Source organism: Cervus canadensis, chromosome 8, assembly GCF_019320065.1.
Source record: "Cervus canadensis isolate Bull #8, Minnesota chromosome 8, ASM1932006v1, whole genome shotgun sequence".
NCBI classification, from domain to species: domain Eukaryota; kingdom Metazoa; phylum Chordata; class Mammalia; order Artiodactyla; family Cervidae; genus Cervus; species Cervus canadensis.
The window spans coordinates 54562507-54586249 of NC_057393.1; the positions used below are offsets into that span (position 1 = coordinate 54562507).

The following is a 23743-nucleotide window of genomic DNA, read 5'->3' on the forward strand; positions in this document are numbered from 1 at the left end:
ACAGGGAAGAAAGGTGGACATGTCCAGGAGGTTTTGGGACATAAAATGCTGAAACTGGGGTAGGAGTTTGGCTGGAAAAAGAGATTTTAAAATCTTTATCATATACATAAAAACAAGGAAATAATTTTTATAGAGCACTTTCAACATATTAGGTAGTATGTTTGGCACATTATATTAATACCAGTTAATTCTTACAATAATATATGGAGATTATCTTCTCTTTGGACACGCAGAAACTGAGGCTTAGAGAATTTAAGTGCTACAAGGTCACACAGTGGATAGGGATCAGAACTTGGATTCCATCCCAGGAGAGGGGTCAGTCCACAAAGCCCACGTTCCTCCAGCTATGTTGGGTGGCCTTTCAGTTTATGGGACGACACAAGGTCTATCGTTTAGATAGACCTTATATTAATGGCGAGAGGTCTGAGATTGGAACTCCAGGGCACTCTAACTCTTGAGAAGAGGATTTGGTAACAGAGAAAGGGAAGATGAAAAAAAAAATTACAGGATGAGCTGTAGCACACATTAGAATCCGGTACATGTTTTTCGAGCTAATTTGTTACTATCATTTTACAGATTGGGAACTCCAGTTTCAGTTACTTGATCAAAATCCACCTGCAGAGACTAACCCAGACCTGGCACCTCTGGGCCCAGACGGTGGGTGAAGGTCTCCTACCCGGGCAGCCGCCGAGTAGGATGCAGGAACTACATTTCCCAGTATGCTCGGCGGGAGGGGGCGGGGCCGGGCGGCCGCAGGTTCCTTCCCAGAAGCAAAAGCGGAAACAAAAGAGTCTCGCCGGCGTCCCCGCCCGCACACTCGCACACACTAGCGCTCGGGCGCACTCGGAGCAGGCACCCGCGCCCAGAGCGAGCCAGACAGCAGCGAGCCGGGGACCCACCCGGCTGAGCCAGCCGAGCAGCCGGCGATCCGAGCCCGCACTACCCCACGCCCCCGAGCCCTGCAGCCGTCTCCCGCTGGCCGGTGTCCCCGCCGCCCTCCGTGACCGATGGCGCTGAAGCGGATTCAGAAAGTGAGTGCCGGGGCCGGGCCTGGGGCAGCGGGGCGGGCTTCGGCTCGCTGCCCACGCTGACCCCAGTGGTGGTCCCGAGAGACGCGCTGGGAGGAAACGTGCAGGGAGGATGGGCTAGGGCGGGGACCGGGGGCCAGAGACGCCGGCGGGGCCAGCGGGCACCCGACAGGTGAGGTGGGATCGGAGGCAGGTCCCGGGTGCTGGAGGTGCTTGGAGGCAGGGGGCCCGATGTGCGCTCGCGCCGGAGCAGCGCCCGGCGATCCCTGGCAGGAGAGCCTCTTCTGTCTCCAGACCTTCCCAGAATATGTGCCGCTCGGTCACTGCTGGATTTTGCCTTACACCCGGCTAGCTTTGGCCCTTGTCATGCTGCTTTCTTCACGCTGTTTCTGAAGCCTGTCCTCTTTTATGATCTTGCTTTCCCATGCTCCCGGGAGGGCATGGAAGGTGTGGTGGGCCTGCAACCTTCCTCCGCGGAGCTGTTGGGTTTGTTCTTTCTCTCCTCTGCTGTTGGCTCTTGCTCAGATGCCCGAATGGGCTGGGGAAAGCCCATTTGGGGCCGAGAAGCCAGGAGAAGCCTCCTGCCCCTTCTATTTTGGTGCCTCTGCTGCTGCCACTTGAGGTCACATAGCTGTAGTGAAAACATAGTTGCTGATACATAACAAGATGACCTCCTGGCTGTGATTCATGGTGAGTCAAGCCAAGCAGGTTTTTTTTTTTTTTTCTCGCCGTGATAAACTTATATGTAAAGTTTGAGACACAACAGAAACTGTCACAAATTAAATTGTTCGATGCTTTGACACATGGGTATAGAATGAGGAAGAAATGTGTATATTTATTAAACAAATATGTATCCGTCCCAACTCGGTGTAAAGAATTGTTTTCTCTTGAATGTTCTTTGCTACCGTCTGTAACGTGAACATCTTACAAACCTGAGATTGGGGCGATTTCTTTCTGTTTACTTTTGTTTCTTGTTGGGTTATTTGGTCTGTTCACTGATACAAGTTTTAGGCTTTACTGTTATGGTTCACGTGGAGAACACTGAGAATTTCTTTTTTAATGGGAAGTGCGTTCAGCAAGTTAAGCCAGCAGTGGACAGCATGTTTTGTAAAGGATTTCAGAAGAAATACTACCGAAAAAAAATTTTTTATCAACTTTTTCAGGCACAAATCAATAGGGCAGTGATAGGGAAGTATACATTGTATTCTCAGTCACCATTGATATCATCTTCTGGTACAGAGGACAGCAACTTTCTGACCCAGCCAATTTGGTGGTGGTGAAGGGGAGGGGTCAAATGATAGATCTGAGAAATCCTGTTGTTTTTTGTGCCTGTTAAGGTTACTCTCACTGTAAAGCACATAGCTAATAATCAGCACATATTGATTAATATGTTTTCTGATTTGAAGATAATGCAGTTACACAGTTTTTTTCATATACATGATTCTGATTTTGAAACCCCACTCAGCATCTTTGCCATGTCTTGTGTACTTTTAAGTGATGATGTAATGTTGGCTCACATTTGAGGTAAACACACATTTTCCAAGGAAGTCTTAAAATTCCATTTCCTTCTTCCCTAGCTGTGACAGTTTTTTGCAAGACTGCATGTACAGTAGCTTCAAATAGTGTAAAATTTGTCGACAGTAAGTGAACATTCAAAGAAAATGGACACTGTTAAGTGTTCTGGGCAGTTTATCAATCTCCTTGCTGAGCCAATGTATTTGGCTTATATTTATAATATGGCATATATCCAAATCATATTTTTAGTCACTATTAGTTATTTTTAGTTTATAACAGAGTTGTCTGGTAAAAAAAAAAAAAATTGGGGATGACATAACATCCCATCGCTGTGTGTCAGTCTTTGGCTTCCCTTCTCTGTTACCAAAAAAAGTGACTTGTGTAGATCTCTTTTCCATTAATCACTTGTCAGACCACTCTCAACTTTAGGAAGTATTTTGTTTGATTCCGCACATTTTCTCTTTCTTTACTACCTTCTTGATGAGAAGTGAGTTCCAGGGGAGGTGTGCTGTTTGCCATATGAACAGTTAATGTTACAGAGCCCTCTTTGATATCATCAGTATATAAATTCTTCTTGAATCTTGCATGCTTCAACAAAAGAATACATGTTATTAACTTTTGGCCTTTCTTTTAAAATGTATGAAAGTAACACTGTCAGGTAAGGTCATTGGGTTGCGATTTTCCTGGATCTACAGTGGCAGGCTTTGGAACTGTGCAGAACCTTAAAGAACTTTCAGGAGTGAAGGGCAGGGGAACAGCTTTTGGGTAGTACATCAGAATCAACCATGGGACATTGCAGACCATCCCCACTGCTGTAGTCCGTGGGGTTGCACAGAGTTGGGCACGACTGAGCCACTGAACTGAACGAACCGCTGCTGTAAGTGGAGAGATGCTGCTGAGTCCCTCAGATGGGCTGCTGTGGAAAAAGGTCGTGAACTACTGACTGACATTCTAGTCTACTCACTGTTTTTCAGAGAAGGAGCTTGAGGTTTGGAGTGGAGTGCTTTGTCCAAGTTAATCTCTTAAGAAGTGATTTGGCGTGTTTTAAAAAGGTCATGACTTCACAGTTTTTCACTTCATAGGAAAAGATGAAAGATGGTTGAATTAAATGTATTTGTATGAATATACAAAGCATGTGGATATGAGTGCTTAAAATATATTTCTATGCTAAGAGTATGCTAAGTGATTTAATACTCTAATTTAGACACCCAGTGCCAGTTTTGCATTTCAGCTCATAAATTCACACACTCTTTCCCTATTTTTAGATACAGTGGAAGATGTTGTCACAGTCACCTAAATCACTAAAGGGAAAAAGTCGAACAAAGTCTGAGGAAAGATACCCTCAAACATGTCTGAAAAAAGAATAGTTTTTCAGGTGGACATTTCTTATTTTCCAGAATTAATTCTGAAGTGTTTCTTCTTCTTTTTTCTTTTCTCTGAAGTATTTCTTCTGTCAGTGGGGCTTCCCTGGTGGCTCAGATGGTAAAGTGTCTGCTTGCAATGCGAGAGACCAGTTCGATCCCTGGGTTGGGAAGTTCCCCTGGAGAAGGAAATGGCAACCCACTCCAGTACTCTTGCCTGGAAAATCCCACGGACAGAGGAGCCTGGCAGGCTACATTCCATGAGGTCAGAAAGAGTCGGACACGACTGAGCGACTTCATTCTCTCTTCTATCAATACCAACTTTTGTAAACATATTTTGGAAATCATTTTTTAAATTGCAAATATCATAGTCCTAAATGTCTTGAAAACCAGAAAAAAAAAAAAAAAGGAAATTCTAACACAGTTATCATCTTAGTATTTTCCTTCTAGATTTGAGTTTTGCTTTGCAAATATAGCAACATAGATGACTATTCCTCAGTGTATACTTCTGTCAACAAAATGGAATATTTATATTTTTAATTTCAATTTAACTTAAAATGTATATAATATAGGTTAAAATACAACTTTATAAGTGTTTTGAGCTGTTGAATCTTTTGATTTGTACAGTTTCACATTAGACTGCTTTATGTCAGTCTAGAAAACCTTCTGATACTTCAAAATTGCAACAACAACAAAACCCCAACAACAACAAAACCCCAGCCTTTTGTGGATGAAACATCAAATGGGAGAAGAAGCTATGGTTTCTATTCCTGGCTCTGTGACTTACTAGTTTGTTTCCCTACCCATACAATTATGCTGCTGATAAGTAAAACTGGCATGTATGACATATAATGGTTACTCTCTGCTAGACACTGAATTAAGTGCTTGACATATATTAGTTGATTTACTCATTAGTGGACCCACGAGGTGGAAATGATTATTATCCCCATTTTACAGATGATGAAACTAAGGCACAAAGATGTTGAGTAATGTACTCAGAATCACATTCTGTAATTGTAAGTGGCAGTGCTAGGAGTCCAAACCAGACAGTTGGCTCCAGAATCCCTCCTCTTAACTATTTCGGTATATCCAGATGAACTCACATCTTCTATCTGTTGTACTTAAATTGAATGACATAGAGTCAGATGAGTTTATGGACATGTTTTGCAAACTGGAACATTCTATACAAATGTAAAGTGGCATTATAATTAATACCTTGGCATATTTAATCATCTTCATAGACACATCACTCAGTGTGTTGACTATACATTGTAAATTTCTGCTTTAAAGTGATGTGCACTAGATCAGTTAACATGGTAAAAGAATAATATAACTTTGTTTATCTTTGTTCCATCACCTTAAATTTTTCCCCTCTGAAAGGATTTAGGAAACAATGGTTGTAATTCATAAATGTCCTGTCAAAAGAAAATTTCATTGTGAAGTTTTTATTTGAGAAAATGGTATATGAATTAATCTAGCTATTAGTTCCCATAATAGCTTTGAAAAGTAGTCAACAGTTCAGATATGTTAGAAAGACTTTCAGATTATAAGATTAAGACTCCATGTTCCTTCCGTTAAAAAGGATATGACTTAAAAAGTTTTAAAAAGAAGGAACACAGTATCTGTGCTTCTTGGTAGATAAATGGTTTGCCTTGAGATGAAAGGAAGAAAATGTTCTTTTTCTAAAAAGACACTGTATGAATTTTTCTGCTTTTAAATCTTTTTAATTAAGTTCAGTCTTTCTTTTGCCTCCAGGATCATGTATTTTTCTTCCTTTTTCACAACAAAGGTGTAAAAAGATTAGATAACCTATCCTACTTTAAAAGTTCTGAGGTTCCTTCTCTATGGAAATAAATAGCATAGATCTAAATATGGCAGTTTATGCCTATTTTAGGAAGCCAGGCACATATAAAAACTAAACCTAGCAAGATGTGGGATTGCCTCCAGCAAAGCAAAGTAGCATCCTTATTCATTTTAGTTCCCCGAAATACATGTAGAAAACATATTTAATGAACACCACTCATCAGAATGATCAGTTAGTAATACTTTCCATCAAACTGAGTTAATGGTTGTCTATAATGAATTGGCTCCCCTCCCCCTTTTTAAATACTGGATAGATTGGGAGTATGTTTAATTAAAAATAAGTATTTAAATACTTTTCGTGTCTCCTCTTAACCCTGTATGCTGGCTTAAAAAATACTGGATAGGGCTTCCCTGGTGGCCCAGTGATTAAGAATCTGTCTTGCAGTATAAGGGACATGGGTTCAATCCCTAGTCCGGGAAGATCCCATATGCCTTGGAGCAACTAAGCCCATTTGCCACAACTGCTGAAACCCATGCATCTAGAGCCAGTGCCCGCAACAGGAGAAACCACCACAATGAGAAGCCCACGCACCACAATGAAGAGTAGCCCCTACTCACTGCCACTGGAGAAAGCCCACTCACAGCAACAAAGACCCACCACAGCCAAAACAAATATATCTTAAAAAAAACCAACAACTCTGGAATATTTAATATAATCCAGATTTGCAGGTTTAGGTGTTGGGGGGACCCTCAGGGCACCTCAGAACAATTGAAGGCAAGACAGTTTCTATTTCTGTTGGTCTAGATGGCCTCTGAGAAGCTGAGGGTTTTTCCTCCCAAATTTAACTTGGTTCTGGGAGGAATCTGAAGGTTCAGTTACTTACATTAGACAGTAGTGATAGATAGGCTCCGGGAGCTGTCCTCAGTATTGGGGGGAACCACCGTGACACACTTCATCTACCACTGTGGGTCGGATCACCACCATGATCTGCAGCTTCCTGTCTTGCCTTTTCCTGGATGTTGTCCCCACTCTTCTCTATTCATTTTATCCTGTTTGCGTGGCTCTTCTCCTTCACCTACAGCTTATTAGATTCCTACTCTCTTTTCAGATTGTGGAAAGCCTTTCCACCTGGGGAGTGGTGGGGGTTGGTTCCTTCACCTTTGTTAGCAGTAAAATTAACCCAATGGTTTTCCCTCCAGGCTGCCACCCTCCTTTTGTGAGCAGTTTCGATTGCTCTAGGGCATCACCGACTCAATGGAAATGAGTTTGAGCAAGCTCCGGGAGCTGGGGATGGACAGGGAAGCCTGGCGTGCTGCAGTCCATGGGGTCACAAAGAGTCGGACACGACTGGGCGACTGAACTGAACTGAGAGAGAACCCAGCTGAGGTGTTGACCTGGGCCTGTTGTTCTTCTCTAAACCCGTGAAACTGTTGAGGGTATTTTTTTGCTTCCCCCAAGTTTTAATGTGTTGTATTTTCATTTAGTTAAAAATATTTTCTAATTTACCTTTTGATTTTCTTTTTGGTCCTTGAGTTATTTAAAAAAACATGATTTATTTCCCAAATAATTGGGATGTTACAGAGCTTTTTGTTACTGATTTATAACTTAATTCCATTGTGATCATAATATGTGTTATTATTTGATGCCTTTAAAATTTTTGACCTGTTTTATGGCCAAGAATATGGTCTTTATTTTTTACTTACACAATAATAACATCCTTCTGGCATTCAACATAGATTTTTGAATGAATAGTGTTTTAGTGATTTCTAGTCTTAATTTTGCCCATCTCTGGTTGGCATCTTTTGTTTAATCGCTCAGTTGTGTCTGACTCTGTGACCCTATGGTCTGTAGCCCACTAGGCTCCTCTGTCCATGGGATTCTCCAGGCAAGAATACTGGTTGTGCTGTTTCCTTCTCCAGGGAATCTTCCTGATGACCCAGGGATCAAACCCCGGTCTCCTGCATTGCAGATGGGCTCTTTACCGTCTGAGCTACCAGGGATTTCTAGTCTTCATTTGCTAGTGTCTGGTTGGCTTCTAGGCTATGTCTAAGGAGTGAATGCAAAACTAAAGTCTACACCTTGCTGATGTTTTAGTGTTTTCTTGTACTTTTATAAGCTTTCAGAACAGGGGTGACAAAATCAGTTTAGTGGATCACAAACAGCAGTTTTAAAAATAGAATAAAAAATATTAGTGCTTTGAATATAGTAGTGGTGGTGTTTCATGAGACCTTAGTTTTAGTTATGTATATGTGTTCCTGTGCATGTGTGTTATGTGTACTAGGTTGTGGTGTATAATACTTTTTTTATTAGTAACTGCTGTAATGAAAGTTTGAAAATCACTGTCCCATAGCATAAGATCTTTAGGTAAGATCACTGTTGTCAGAAATACATGCCATATATTTATCCATGCATGCATGCTCAGTCGCTCAGTCTTTGTGACCCCATGGACTTTAGCCTGCCAGGCTCCTCTGTCCATGGCATTTCCCAGGTGAGAATAATGACGTGGATTGCTATTATTTCCTTCTCCAGGGGATCTTCCTGACCCAGGGATCGAACCTGTATCTCCTGTCTCCTGCATTGGTAGGCTGATTCTTTACTACTGAGCCACCTGGGAAGCCTACCATATATTCATACATGTACCTATATGTGTACATATATATAGAGAGAAAGCAAATGAACCTATATACACATATACACGTACACAACACGTAAAATGTTCTAGTCTTGGAACATTTCTGTTTGATACAAACTGTCAATGCTCATTATTTTCTAGCAGCATTTTATAGTCACTGAGGTACAGCTGTAGTATTCAAGAATAGTACTGGGTGATACTAAGAAAGATTAATTACCTTATTATGAAAATGCTTAAGTGCCTACTATGTGCCAGTTATTAGGGATGAAATTGTAAAAATGTAAATATTGGTAGATAGGTTTGTGTTTTAAGTAGGCTTTGAGAAATAGGCTGCTGCCTTTTTTTCTTTTTCCTTGAAGCATATCTCTCTTGGTAACTATGAAATAAATAGTAACTTTTGATAATGTAGCATTTAAAATGCTCTGTGTTGCATGTTCCACCATGTGTCAAAATTCTATTATGTATGTAATTTCCTATCATGTTTTTCTTGCTTTTCAGAGTGTCTGAACACAGACGCTCTCAAAGCTTGTGAAGTAGTGTTCATTTCTATCCGTTTATAAGGTAGAAGCCTCCAGGGAAAAGATAATAAGAATTCCTTTTCATTCCTTCATTCGTCACACTTTGGTTTCTCTTGAGCATGACTGAAAATGTGCAAATGGCCTTAATTCAGTACTGGAGCATTGTTGGCTTCAGTGTTGATTGAAAATAATATGCTCTAGTTATTACGGCCTTGAGAGGAGTATTGTTTTGAGGTAGGAAGAGCGCTGCAGTGGAAGTCAGATGGTCTGAGCCTCTGTCCTGGCTTTGGCTTTGTGACCTTGGCCAAGAAACTCATAGTCCTTATTTTCTTTATCTAGAAATTTAATGGGTTGCACTAGGTAACTACTGTGGCCTTTTCTGACTTATAATTTTCAGCACACTTAACTAATATTATGTGTTGTTTTCCTTTTGTCCCTCAAACAGCAAAAATGGTCACAAAAATAAATATGGAGCAGTGGTACTGTTTTGCTGCTACATGAAACTTGAATTAAAATTCTATTTTAAATTGTCAGAATTGAAATAAATATGGGCCTCTTAATGTCTAATATAAAATTAATGAGTCTCTAAAGATATATTACCTTTTGATTAAAGAGCATTTATTTGAGATGCAGATAAGATTTATTTCTCTTTTTATACTGGTAACATAGTGTGATTTTCTCATTCCATTTAGCACCCATCTGTTTCACAGGTATCTTTTGTACTTTAGAGATAATTTTAGGACTTCCCTGGTGGTACAGTGGATAAGAATCCTCCTACCAATGCAGGGGACATGGATTCAATTCCTGGTCTGGAAAGATTTCACATGCCACAGAGCAGCTAAGTCTGTGCGCCCCAACTACGGAGCCCACAGGCTGCAACCACTGAAGCCCCTGTACCTAGAGCCTGTGCTCCACGACGAGGGAAGCCACTGCGATGAGAAGCCCATCCTGCGCTGCAAGTGGGGAGTAGTCCCTGCTCATCGCAACTGGAGAAAGCCTGTGACCAGCAGCAAAGACCCAGTACAACAACAACAAAAAAATTATCCATACATTTAGACAACTGCCTTGCACAACTGCTTTACATATAGTAGATTTTTTAAGATTCAAATTAATGCATTTATGGAGCACCTTATGTATATAAGGCATATGCAAAATATGATAAGAAGATGTATGGGAAAGCAAGGTATAAGCAGCATTATCTAAGAACTTTTAAACTAATAAAGATATGAGATGTATCACAACAACTCGGTATACTAAGGAAAATACACCATACTTGAGCATGAAGGGAGTCAAAGGTGGGAGAGGTGAAATTTATTTGCGGGAAATCAGGAAGAAGTCTATGGAGAAGATAGAATTAGATATAGGTTTGGAAGATTGGGTAGCATTTTTTTTCCTATTATAAAAGAAATTCATGTTTATTGTAGAAAATTCAGAAACTGCAGACCAAAAAAGAGTGGAATAGGATTTCCCTGGTGGTCCACTGGCTAAGAATCCATGTTCTTGATGCATGGGGCCCAGGTTCATTCCCTGGTCAGGGAACTAGATCCCACATGCCACAACTAAGCCTGATAAGAGCCAAATAAATAAGTAAATATTAAAAAAAAAAAAAAGAGCGGAGTGATGGTGTTGGGTAGCAAAGACATGGAAAACAGGTTCATAGAGGAAGCTACAGAAATGCAAGCACTAGAAAGTACATGACTTATTTGGAAAGGAACAGATGATCCTGTTTTGGGGGGTCAGAAAATAGTATGACCTTAAGACTTCATACTGTGGATAGGCTTTGAATACCTACACTGACAAGTGTTAGTCGCTCAGCTGTGTCTGACTCTGCAACCCCATGGGCTGTAGCCCACCAGGCTCCTCTGTCCCTGGGATTCTCCAGGCAAGAACACTGAGATGGATACCATTCCCTTCTCCAGGAGATCTTCCCAACCCAGGGATCGAACCCAGGTCTCCTGCATTGCAGGTGGATTCTTTACTCTGTGAGCCACCATGCTGACAAATGTGTTCTTAATGCGGAAGTTGGGGGATACCATTGAAGGTTTTTAAGTAAGGAAGTAACTTTCTTAATCCTATTGCTAGATACACGCTTTTGCTCTCATAGAACACAAGATTCTTTACCGTTTATAGATTTGTCACAAAAAGGGACGTATAGAGTGCCATGCGAATATAGCAGGGACCCTTTAGAGGCTTCAGGGAAAGCCCCCTTAAGGAAATGATATTTAAGATGAGACAAAGTGATTGTGTGTGTGGTGGGGGGTGTGATTAGGAGTCTTCTGTCTAAAAGGAAATCATGTTTGAAACTAGAGACAAGACAGCATTTTGGGGAAGTGAAAGTCATTATGACTGATACAGAGAATGGTTGGGGGAAAGTGGTTGCACATGTGGGGCTAGAGAGGGGACAGATGCTCAAAGTCATTTTAAGGATTTATAAATCTTCTATTAAGGCTAATGGAAAACATTGAAAAGGTTTGACAGGGTACTTTCAGGTACTTTGACCACAGAGTGTTGGTAGAGAAATAGGTTAGTTAAGACATTATTGCACTTGTTCACGTGAGGTCCAGGAGGGTCTGAGCTAGCCTGATGGCAGAGGACATTTGGAAAGAGGGGTATATGAGAAGAGTTGTAGGATGATTGTACCACCCGGCCTTTTTGGGTTGGTCTGACCCACCACACCTCCCTGTGCTTGGCCCTTCAAGTCACATCTCAAGCTCTGGGCCTTAGAGTCTCTACAGACTCTTTGGTCTACTGTCCAGTCTGATCCCAGAGTCTTTAATAGTGTCTCCCTGGTTCAAACCTTTGGCTTGTTATTCTGAAACGTCTCTCTGACTTTTTTCAGACTCTTCTGCCCTTTGGACCTCAGGTTTTCTACATGATGGACCTCCTCCTGGGACCCTTTCAGTGGGAGGATTTGGACTAAAGGGGAATCTGAACAGCTTGGTACTGGTTAGTGTAGAGCGGGATGGGGTGTGTAGGAAGGAAGGAATCATGGTGATCCCAAGGTTTAGAGTTCAAGTTACTGGAATAAGTGCATTTTTACCATAATCTTCATAAGGTGGACTCAAACACAGTTTTTACTGGGATACCTTGAATTTGTCAAGATATATTTTTATTTATGTAAGTCCTATGGTGGAAATATTACATATGGTGGTGGTTTAGTCGCTAAGCTGTGTCCGACTCTCAGGGCCCCATGGACTGTAGCCTGCCAGGTTCCTCTGTCCATGGGATTTCCCAGTTAAGGATGCTGGAGTGGGTTGCCATTCCCTTCTCCAGGAGATCTTCCCGAGGAAATATTATGTATGAAGTGAAAGTCACTCAGTCGTGTCCCGGTCTTGCGACCCCGTGGACTGGAGCCTGCAAGGCTCTGCCGTCTGTGGAATTCTCCAGGCCAGAATACTGGAGTGGATAGCCGTTCCCTTCTCCAGGGGATCTTCCCAACCCAGGAATTGAACCCAGGTCTCCCACATTGCAGGCAGATTCTTTACCAGCTGAGCTACCAGGGAAGCCCAAGAATACTGGAGTGGGAAGCCTATCCCTACACAGTGGATCTTCTGACCCAGGAATTGAACTGAGGTCTCCTCATTGCAGGTGGATTTTTTTACCAGCTGAGCTACCAGGGAAATATTATGTATAAAGGGAGATTTTTGAGTCTTTTCTTTAAAAGGAAGTCGTGTTTTAAACTAGAGGCAAAATAACATTTTGGGAAATTGAAAGTCATCACATTGTGGTACTGTGGCGAGCACTGGGGGAAAGTGGTTACAGATCTGAGACACTGGCTAGATAATATCCCTAAGTGACCTCCAACATTTATTCTAAATTGTGCTCTTTATAGTTCAGACTCAATAAATATTACTTTGATGCAGCAAAGTCAATAGTGTCATTTCTTTCTTCATCATCTTTTTGTGTGGGGTTTGGCTGTGATATCATCATTTTTAATAGACAGTCTTTGCCAGAGATACCTGATCCAAAGAGACAGTGAAGCAGCCAGGACCTTTTTATTGAAGTGAATTTGGTTCCTCTAACTTAATTAATTGGATGTCATCAGCATTTTGAAGTCTTCCAGAAGGAATTTTCATGGTCTAAAATACTTTTTTTCTTTTCTTTTTAATTCAAGGGCTTAGAGAGGTTCTGTATTCAGAGACATTTCTCAGAATTGTTTGACATCTCCTTATTGAAATAGCTCTAGTCAACTGGATAAGGAGATCAGAGTCTGAACTGTAAGCCCATGAAATGTTTATTTACAGACAAACCAAATATAGCTCATATATCCCTTTAGAGACAACATCAAAAATGCAATCCAGTAAGAATTGCTGTCTTGTTTTAGGAGTTTTGAGATAAAGATGGTTGTGTCACATTAATTAATTGCCTGTTGAGCCAGGATTTTTTTAAATAACATTTTCATATGCTTTGGATTCAGTAAGTTAGATTTTGGACTGTAAATCAGTTCCTGTGCATGGGCTGCTAATGTATTTTATGCATACCCATTGGGGTATATATTTTATCTATTATGGAGATTGAGACCTTCTGAATGTTGAGACTGGAGAACAACAAAGCATTTTCAGTCTGGTCAGCACAATTTGTTGGAGAATATTTACCGCATCCTGTCATATTAAGGATGATGGTAAATAAGGAAACTCTGACTTGTCAGCTTTCCTTCTCCACTGTTCAGATTGGGCTCTTACCCTTCTGGGAGCTGAGAGATTAATGAGGCTTCTCTTCTCTCACATTCCCTTCTTTGTTTCCTCTTATTTGTTTACTCTCTTTGAATTAGGCTGCCTCATCTACTTTTAGATTTTAAGTCCCCTAGAGGCAGGGACTGTGTCTAGGTTGGTTTTATGGAGAACACTCAGCATATTGTAGGGATGTTATAAACATGCCATCTGTGCCAATTTAAAATTCAGTTTCAGGCCTCTCAGTACTTTTCTTTGTGTCTGGTTGGATATAGAAATCTGAACTAAAGTCGAGGCGCTTACCCATGTAAGGCTATATAAATTCATTAAGTACATGTTTTTGTGGACTCAGTGCTTTTATAGTGGTAGTCATAATACAGAAACAGTATCTTGTAATCTGCCTTTCATTACAGTATCTTGTATTTTTTTTGAAATTTAAATACCCTAATTAATTTTTTTTTTTTTAATTTGAGTGTCAGATTGGAATAGAAAACTGCTTCATTGACATGGACTATTTTGGGGTGTACATTCACCACTTTGATATTTATTGCATAGTCTCTGTTTAAATATAACATTAGTTTGTTTTAAGCTTACTTTGTCTCAAAGAAGACAAAAGTTGAAACTATGTATTTCAGTTTTCAATTTAAAAAGCCACCAGAAATGAAATTGAAAGATACACACACAAAATATATGTATACACAGTCTGTTAACTATAACGAGTTCTTTTCATATATGGACTTAACAGCTATAGTCTCATTATTTGATGACCGTCTTTTACATTATATGATTTCTGTCTGTGTAACTAGCAGTAGAATTCCGGATCATGGTATATTCCTGTGTTCACCTTTAATGGTTACTGTCAGACTTTTTTACTAGTGGCATGTGAGAGTTCCAGTTCCTCCACATCTTTGCTATCATTTGTACTTTTCTTTTCTTATATTTTCACCATCCTTTGAAGGTTATAGTGACATAGCATTTTTGTTTTAATTTGCATTTCCTCAATGATAAATGAAGCTGGTGCATGTTGGCTAGTTGGATACTCTCTTTTGTAATGTGCTTATTTGTCTGTCTTTGAAAAATTGATCTGTAGGAATTTTTTTTTTAACATATTCTGAATTCAAGCCTCTTGTCAGATATATGTATTACAAATATCTTTTATTTCATGGTTTACCGTTTCACACTTTTAATGTGTCTTTTCTATGAAAAGATAGATATTCTTTATTTTAATCAAGTTCACGTTTTTCTCTTTTTCTCTTATGGTTAATGCTCTTTGTGTCTTATTTAAGAAATCTGTGCCTCCCCCAAGGTCATAAATACATTTTATGTTTTCTTTTTAAAGCACTACTACTTTACCTTCCATATTTAAATCTATAATCTATTTACAGTTGGTTGGTTTTTTTTGATAAGTTTGAAGTGGAGGAGATCAAGTTTCTTTTTTTTTTTTTCCCCCTACATTTTTTCCCCCAGTTGACCTGGCAGCACTTAGCAAAAAAAACTTTCCTTTTCCCTCCACTAGAATGTCACTGTCTTCACTTTTGAATTCCAAGCTTACTATTTACTTTCCATTTTCAGCACATTGTTGAAGTTAAAGTAAGTGCTGGTAGTTACCACTCAGATGTCAAACACCATCTCTTTTGCTTCTACATCAAAAGTGTTATTTGTTTATTCAAAACAGACCATATCCGAAGTTGGGTATGAAAGATATGCTTTCCATTTTTCAAACGTGCAGCTTTCTGTAGTGAAGTTTTGTAGAGCCCTGGGGAACTCCATTCACATTGAAATCTATGTGAGTGGTGCCGCTTAGAGCTGGTGCGCTTGGCCCGTGGGGCAGAATGCAGCAGCCCTGAGTGCTGTGTTTAGTAACTGGAAAAAAAAAAAAGAAAAACCATTACCTTTTCCTGTGCTCCAGCAATCCACATTTTTAACAAATGAGTGTTATTTGTGTTCAAGTATTGTGGTGTGCCACAATTTTAAAGAAGTGGAGTAAAAAAAGAAAACAAAACTCTGAGGTGATAGCTCTTACAACTTTTTTAATGTTTCACATTTGAGTTTATTTTTTATCTAGAAAGCAGTTTGTGTCAGCCAAAATATTATATACCAGTACCTTTCTAGATCACACTTTCTGTCCTAGGAGAAACTTTCCAGGACTCCCTTGAGTGATCAAAACTTTAATGGACACAATCAGGAGGTGACCCTTGAGGCCTGTAGCTACTGTTATAAATATTTTTCTGGAGACATGTAAGGTTCCAGAGGACCTCTTTCCTATATCTTTTAAGCTATATCTAATGAAGTTGCTTTTCTCCACAAATAAGTTCTCCTCAAATTTCATGCCCTGGTTTTAATCATCAGCAAATGTGCCTGACCAGTGACTTGTGAGGATTTTTTTTATTAACATCATAATCTTATACCTTTAAAAGGAATCTTGAAAACTTTGGGAGTGGAGTTGGGATGAGAATGTAAAGTCAGAATCGTGACCCCTGTTAGGAAGGATGTGGAAGTGCTTCACTCCTGCTAGGCTAAGTTCAGCTGGTTAAATTGAGCTTGGTATAAGTAAGAAAAAAAATCTCTGTTGGCGCCACAGACTGCAGCTCTGTCTATGGGTGTCTCCACCACCAAGGATCACTGGTGATTGGCAGTCAGCTTAACTTTGAGTCAGCTCAGCACAAAACCCTAACTCATCTTGGAAAGGCAGCCCAAAGCTGTGTTCTGAAAGTAGGTCAGCAGCATCTTAAATAAACAATAAGGATGGAATATTTCAACTTTTGAGGTCTTCCAAATCAGAAGAACCACAACAAAAAATGTCTAACAGAAATTTTGTGTGGCTTTAGAGACTTTGATAGAATATCATACATTCTGTAAATTGAAAATAGTTGTCACGGCAGCATATGTTTTTGATAACTTAATGATGAATATTCTTTAGAAATGCATTTCTAGATGTTGTTATATGTTATTTAAAAGGCTACCCCAGCCTTTTTAAGTGACCTGCACTGTTCTCTAACACCTGTTTTTAAGATTTTTTTTTTTATTATATGCGATCTACATAAGGGAGTATTGATTCTGATTCTGTTGTCAATTCTAATTATTTGCATTTTGAAAAAAATAGAAATTTGAGAGATCTATACTTTGCTGATCACACTGTTTCTTCCACTGTATTAACTCAAACAATATCAAGCACATTATATGAAAGGCATTGTGCTAACTATAATGGAGGAGATCATGAATAAATGCAAAAAAACTCCTAGTGTTAAAATAATATTCTGGTAGAAGAGGAGAGGGAAGGAGGAAATTAGTATTTCTTAAGGTTCTATTACACAGGCTAGGCATTAAGCTTCTTCACTTACATGTTTTCATTTAATTCTGAATATAGTTCTTCCAGTGATGTCCTCATGTGAGGCCTTTGAGCAGAGGTTAAGGGGGTTGCCTAAGGTCACTTAGGGTAAGGGTCAGTAGTAAGGCCAGGTCTGACTCCAAGCCTCTTGTTTTTAAAGTGCCCATTGAGAAGACAGCCACTGTTACTGTTAAGAAGAAGGGGTAAAATTTGGGCATAGGGAGACAGATGGAAGGTTGTTTTAGGAGAGGGAAAATTTTGAAGGCCAGAAAACTTAGACATGTTCAGCGAACATCTAGGTACTCAGGCCAGACCTGACTACATGGTTCTCAAACTTTTAGGTCTCAGGACCCCCTTATATTAAAAACATTGAGTGCCTCAATGAGCTTTTGTTTGTATAGGCTGTATCTATTAATATTTACCACGTGAGAAATTAAACCAGAAATATAAAAATATTTAGCAATTTAAAAACAACAATAAACTCATCCAGTTAGAACTGGACATGGAGCAACAGACTGGTTCCAAATAGGAAAAGGAGTACATCAAGGCTGTATATTGTCACCCTGCTTATTTAACTTATATGCAGAGTACATCAAGAGAAACGCTGGGCTGGAGGAAGCACAAGCTGGAATCAAGATTGCTGGGAGAAATATCAGTAACCTCAGATATGCAGATGACACCACCCTTATGGCAGAAAGTGAAGAAGAGCTAAAGAACCTCTTGATGAAAGTTAAAGAGGAGAGTGAAAAAGTTGGCTTAAAGCTCAACATTCAGAAAACTAAGATCATGGCATCTGGTTCCATCACTTTATGGCAAATAGATGGGGAAATAGTGGAAACAGTGGCTGACTTTATTTTTCTGGGCTCCAAAATCACTGCAGATGGTGACTGCAGCCATGAAATTAAAAGACGCTTACTCCTTGGAAGGAAAGTTATGACCAACCTAGATAGCATATTAAAAAGCAGAGACATTACTTTGCCAACAAAGGTCCGTCTAATCAAGGCTATAGTTTTTCCAGTAGTCATGTATGAATGTGAGAGTTGGACCATAAAGGAAGCTGAGTGCAGAAGAATTGATGCTTTTGAACTGTGGTGTTGGAGAAGACTCTTGAGAGTCCCTTGGACTGCAAAAAGATCCAACCAGTCCATCCTAAAGGAAATCAGTCCTGGGTGTTCACTGCAAGGACTGATGTTGAAGCTGAAACTCTAATACTTTGGCCACCTGATGCAAAGAGCTGACTCATTTGAAAAGACCCTGATGTTGGGAAAGGTTGAAGGCAGGAGGAGAAGGGGACAACAGAAGATGAGATGGTTGTATGGCATCACCGACTCAATGGACATGAGTTTGGGTAAACTCTGGGAGTTGGTGACAGACAGGGAGGCCTGGCGTGCTGCAGTTCATGGGGTCGCAAAGAGTTGGACACGACTGAGCGACTGAATTGAACTGAACTGAACATTATGTATTAACATAAATAACATTTTTATTAAAAACAACTATATATTCGAAAACAGCAACAACAAGAATAAAGTGCCACTGTTTTATACATGTTCAGATCTCATTATAGTCAGGCTTATAAATGATAGTTGAATTCTCATATCTCGTGCATTCAGTCTGTCACAGTATTACTTATCTTTAACCTGGAAAATTCTACCTTATACCCATGAGATAATTGAGAGTGAAAAATACAAATATTTTAGTCTTATTATGAAATTAATTTTGACTTCATGGATCTCCTGAACATGTTTTAGAAAACCCAAGGGCATTCTTTGGAGAATTATTGGACATGTTTGTGAATGGGAACTCTATTGAAAGAGTAGGGTTAGGACTAGAAAATGAAAAGACCTTCATTGGTTGAATTTGGTCTTTAATAAGTAGTAGGGAACCACTGACATTTTCTAAACAGAAAAATGAAATAAATTAAACTGTGCTTTTAGAAGATTGTTATGCAAGTAATTCATAGAGTATTGGGAAGCAATTATAGTTGAACTGTAATAGGTTTTTGAGGTAATAGTTACTGGGAGCTTCCTAGGTGCTCAGTGGTAAAGAATCTGTCTGCCAAGCAGGGTTCAATCCTTGGGTCAGAAAGATCCCCTGGAGAAGGAAATGGCAACCTACTTAAGTATTCTTGCCTGGGAAATCCCACAGACAGAGAAGGCTGACGGGCTATAGTCCATGGGGTCACAAAAGAGTCAGCCATAACTTGATGACTACACAACAACAACAAATAGGTATTGGGGTAGAATATATTATTTTGTTTGTCTGACAAGGTGAACAAGAAAAAGGGGAGTCAAAATGAGCCTGGTGACTAGGAGACTAATAATTCCATTAATAAATAAAGGGAACACATAAAAAGAAGGAAGCTTGGGAAGGAAAATTGTGAATTAAGTTTTAGAATATATAAAAAATATTTTTCATTATTTTTATTCTGAAATAATTTAGTCTTATAGAAAATTTGCCAAATTAGTGCAGAAAGTTCTCATAAATCCTTCACTTAATTTCCCCTATTATTTACAACTTACATAACCATAGATATAGCTCAGTTGGTAAAGAATCTGCCTACAGTGCAGGAGACCCCAGTTTGATCCCTGACTTGGGAAGATCCCCTGGAGAAGGGAAAGGCTACCCACTCCAGTATTCTGGCTTGGAGAATTCCACGGACTGTATAGTCCATGGGGTCGCAAAGAGTTGGACACGACTGAGTGACTTTCACTTTCACTTTAATTATAGTACAGTTATCAAAATAAAGAAAGGAACATTGATACAATATTGTAAACTAAACTACTGACCTAATTCAGATTTTACCATTCAGTTTTTCACTGTTGTTTTCCTGCCCAAGGATCCAGTCTGGGATCCTTTCCTGTCCAAGGATCCAATCTGGGATCCCAGGTTTAGTTGTTTTACCCCCTTTGTGTGTGTGTATTTGTGTGTGCTTTAATCTGTGACAGTTCCTCAGCCTTTCCTTGTCTTGTAAAAATTTTTAATTAAAAAAAAAATGACAGAAGGACTTCCCTTGTGGCGCAATGAGTAAGAATCTGCCTGCCAACGCAGGGACACAGGTTTGATCCCTGATCCAGGAAGAGAGCTTCTAAGCCCATGCACCAAACTACTGAGCCCAGATGTTGCAACCACTGAAGCCTGTGCGCCTAGAGCCTGTGCTCCATGAGAAGAAAAGCCAGTGTAATGGGAAGCCCACGCATCTCAGCAGAGAGTAGCCCTTCCTCACCGCAACTAGAAAAAGTTGGTGCGCAGCACCGAAGACCCAGGGCAACCAAAATAAACAAATAAGTTACAGTGACCTTAAAAAAAAAAGAAGATGCTTATATGTAGTGGGGGAGAAAAGTGTCATTTAATCTCTCTTAAAAATGCATAAGAAGCTGAGTAAAACATCATTTTTTTCCTCTAAAAAGTTGAAAAATTAGGGAGAGTGGGAGGGGAGGCTCAAGAGGGAGGGGATATATATGTAAAATTTTATGCATATATAAATTATGTATATATGAATTATATATAAATTTACTATATATAATAAATTATATATATTATCATATATATAAAAATTTTGACTTATTCGTGTTGTATGGCAGAAACCAACACAATATTGTAAAGCAGTTATCTTTAAAATTAAAAAAAGTTGAAAAATTATTGTAAAAATTTAAAACAATGTAAAAAAAATAAATAAAAGGTGACAACCCACCCCTAGAGATAACTACTATTAAGAGCTTGGTGTGTACTCTTTTAGTTTATTTTCTATGCATGTATAGTATTATAGAATCTCTTGGGCATACTTCTGCCACGTATATTTTTCACTCAAAAACTTTATTATTTTCACACAACATTGTTTGATGTCAACATACATTTCTCATTCTGTTTTTTTTTTTGGCTCTGTAGTATGTGGGATCTTAGTTCCCTGGCCAGGATTTGAACCTATACCCTTTGCAGTGAAAGCACAGAGACCTAACCATTGGACCACCAGGGAAGTCCTCTCATTCTTTTTTTTCAAACATTTATTTATTTGGCTGCGTCAGGTCTTCGTTGTGGCACTCAAGTCATTCGGGATCTTTCCTTGAGGCATGTGGGCTTAGTTGCTCCACACATGGGATCTTAGTTCCCCAGCCAGGGATTGAACTCATGTTTCCTGCTTGGTAAGGCATATTCTTCACCACTGGACCACCAGGGAAATCCCTCTCTCATTCTTTTTAACAGCTGTAGTATCTGATAATATGGCTGTATCATGGAACCATTCCTTTTGTGATGGGCCTTTAGGTTATCTCAGTTTTTCTTAATTATACAAAATGCCTGACTAAACATTTTTATATGCATATCTTTGTCTGTTTGGATGATTATTACTATGAGGTGAAGCTCCTGGATCAGAGACCGTATGCATTTTGCACTTTGATGATTATTGCTAAATTTCCCTCCAGAAGGTACTATCTCAACTTATGCTCCCTCCAACAGCAAGTGACATGCTTATTTCCTGCCAGTCATAATAGTGGTATTCTAATAGGGTGATAGTGGTTTGATTTGGGTAATAACCTTATGGGTGTCTCACAGTTTATGCATTGCTTTATCTTATTTTTCCCTACAAAGTATTATTTTGCTTTGTTTTGCTTTTGTACACACACACACAATAATTAAAATGAATGATTCTAAATGCTTTGTCTTTGAGATCTTTTGCTTTTGATCAGCATGGAATACATTGGATCTTATGAAGATCTTATGGACTTGAGCAACTTGTATAATTCACAAGACAGTAGTTCAGTATTAATTCTTAAACAGTGGAGAGAAGAGCAAAGGAAGAGATTACTGACCCTGGCATTTCTTTTAAAAGTAAGAATCATTAAATTATTTTTAATACTCCACATGTGGCTGCAATGCTTGAAGTAGATACATAAGAATTCCAGTTATGGTAGAGAAAGCATAAATCAGGTAACAGGGCAGTTTCTGGAAAACTTTGAGTAAACTAAATCAAAAGGGAAAAGTATAAGTAGTCTTTGATTTTTTGTGTTTATCTAAAAGTGCACTGGCCTCTGAATAGACATAGAGCAAAAAGGTGCAGCTTTGATATGTCTGGTTATAGTTTTTTGTTTTATATTTTCACCTCCTTAGGATATCTCAGAAGTTTTCCTTTATCAAATTTGAGGTCTGTCTTTTGGCAGGCAGGGGAGTGTGGGTATATATAGTGTTTTTTGTTTTCTGTTGGTGACTCTGTGCATATATATCATAGTTTCAGTAACACATTTCCAAACAGTGTAACAGGGCATATTTCCAGATACATATTTTGATAAAGGGATAGAACTTTAGAAATTTCAGTTCAGTTCAGTCGCTCAGTCGTGTCTGACTCTTTGCGACCCCGTGAACCACAGCATGCCAGGCCTCCCTGTCCATCACCAACTCCCGGAGCTTACACAAACTCATGTCCATTGAGTCGGTGATGCCATACAACCATCTCATCCTCTGTCATCCCCTCTCCTCCTCCTGCCCTCAGTCTTTCCCAGCATCAGGGTCTTTTCAAATGAGTCAGCTCTTTGCATCAGGTGGCCAAAGTACTGAAGTTTCAGCTTCAACATCAGTCCTTGCAGTGAACACCCAGGACTGATTTCCTTTAGGATGGACTGGTTGGATCTCCTTGCAGTCCAAGGGACTCTCAAAACCCTCCTAAAAATTCTAGGATGTGTAAGTCTTCTCACCAAAGCACTTGTGTAGTTTTTAGTAGTAACTAATGATTGGTGTGACTGTTAAGAATGTTTGAGGTACCATCAGCTGCCTCTTTTCTATAATAAGTGAGCTTTCCTATAATGTCAGCTTTAAATAGACAGCTTAAGAACCTGACCTTTGCAGGAGTTCACTTGTTAGATTTTATCTTTCTTATCCTTAGCTCTCACTTCCAACAGGAGGTAGAATCAGGGCACAAAAATTTAAGAACATGATAACGAGTATTTTTATATACTATTTTGAAGGGATTTGAAAGAACAGTCTGACATTTGAAATTTGAACACTATTCAAGGCTATTCCAAGTAAAATATGGTTTGGGGTTTTTTGTTAGTAAACAAAATTAATTTGTATGTATTTCTGTATGATATGCGTACTCACATATGCATTACTCTGTAAAATATATACATGCAAATCATTAACAGTTTTTTAAATCTCAATTAGAGACTATTTTCTTCTTTTTTAAATTATTTTTTAGTTAAAGTGTGGTTGATTTACAATGTTGTTAATTACGGCTATACAGCAAAGTGATTCAGTTATACATGTATATATACATATACACACATCCTTATGTATATTTTCTTTTCTATTATGGTTTATCATAGGAATATAGAATATCGTTCTCTATGGTATACAGTAGGGCCTTGTTGTTTATCCATTCTATATTTAAAAGCTTACATCTGCTAACCCCAGCCTCCCATTCCACCCATCCCCCAGCTATGTGTGTGATTCTGTTTCAGGTTCATAAGACACTGTCATTTTTTATTTAACTAGTTTTCTAGTTAAAATAAGGGCCAAGAGGTTCCATTTATTCATTTACACTAATGTTTAGAAAATTCAGTGGGATGAATCTTTTTAAAAGCAATCTCCTTTAAAAGCCCAAATTAGAAAATGGTTAAATAAAGCAGTCATTCTAAAATGAGGCTATGGGGAATTCCCTGGCGGTCCAGTGGTAAGGACTCTGCGCTTCCACTTTTGGGGCCCCAAGTTTGATCCCTGGATGGGGAACTGATTCCTCAAGCCACTTGTAGAGGGAAAAAGAGATTTTGCCCACGATCATGTGGCAAATAAGTGATGGTGCTGCTGCTGCTGCTGCTAAGTCGCTTCAGTCGTGTCCGACTCTGTGCGACCCCGTAGACGGCAGCCCACCAGGCTCCCCCGTCTGGACTGAAAACTTCAAA

The 23743-nt window shown here is 39.3% G+C and overlaps 1 protein-coding gene across 3 annotated transcripts in view; it reads left to right on the forward strand.

The window, feature by feature from the left end:
• Window positions 1–754: 754 nt before the first annotated feature.
• Window positions 755–23743, forward strand: part of UBE2D1 (ubiquitin conjugating enzyme E2 D1) — a 35811-nt gene continuing 12822 nt past the window's right edge. Inside the window, exon 1 of one of the 3 annotated variants that reach the window (XM_043476261.1) lies at window positions 755–1031. In XM_043476261.1, coding sequence (XP_043332196.1) covers window positions 1008–1031 — 24 coding nt within the window. In that variant the 5' untranslated portion in view covers window positions 755–1007. Of the gene's footprint in view, window positions 1032–13267; window positions 13279–20840; window positions 21681–23743 lie in introns of those variants that run through there. The other 2 variants (XM_043476262.1, XM_043476260.1) reach the window with 2 other exon arrangements.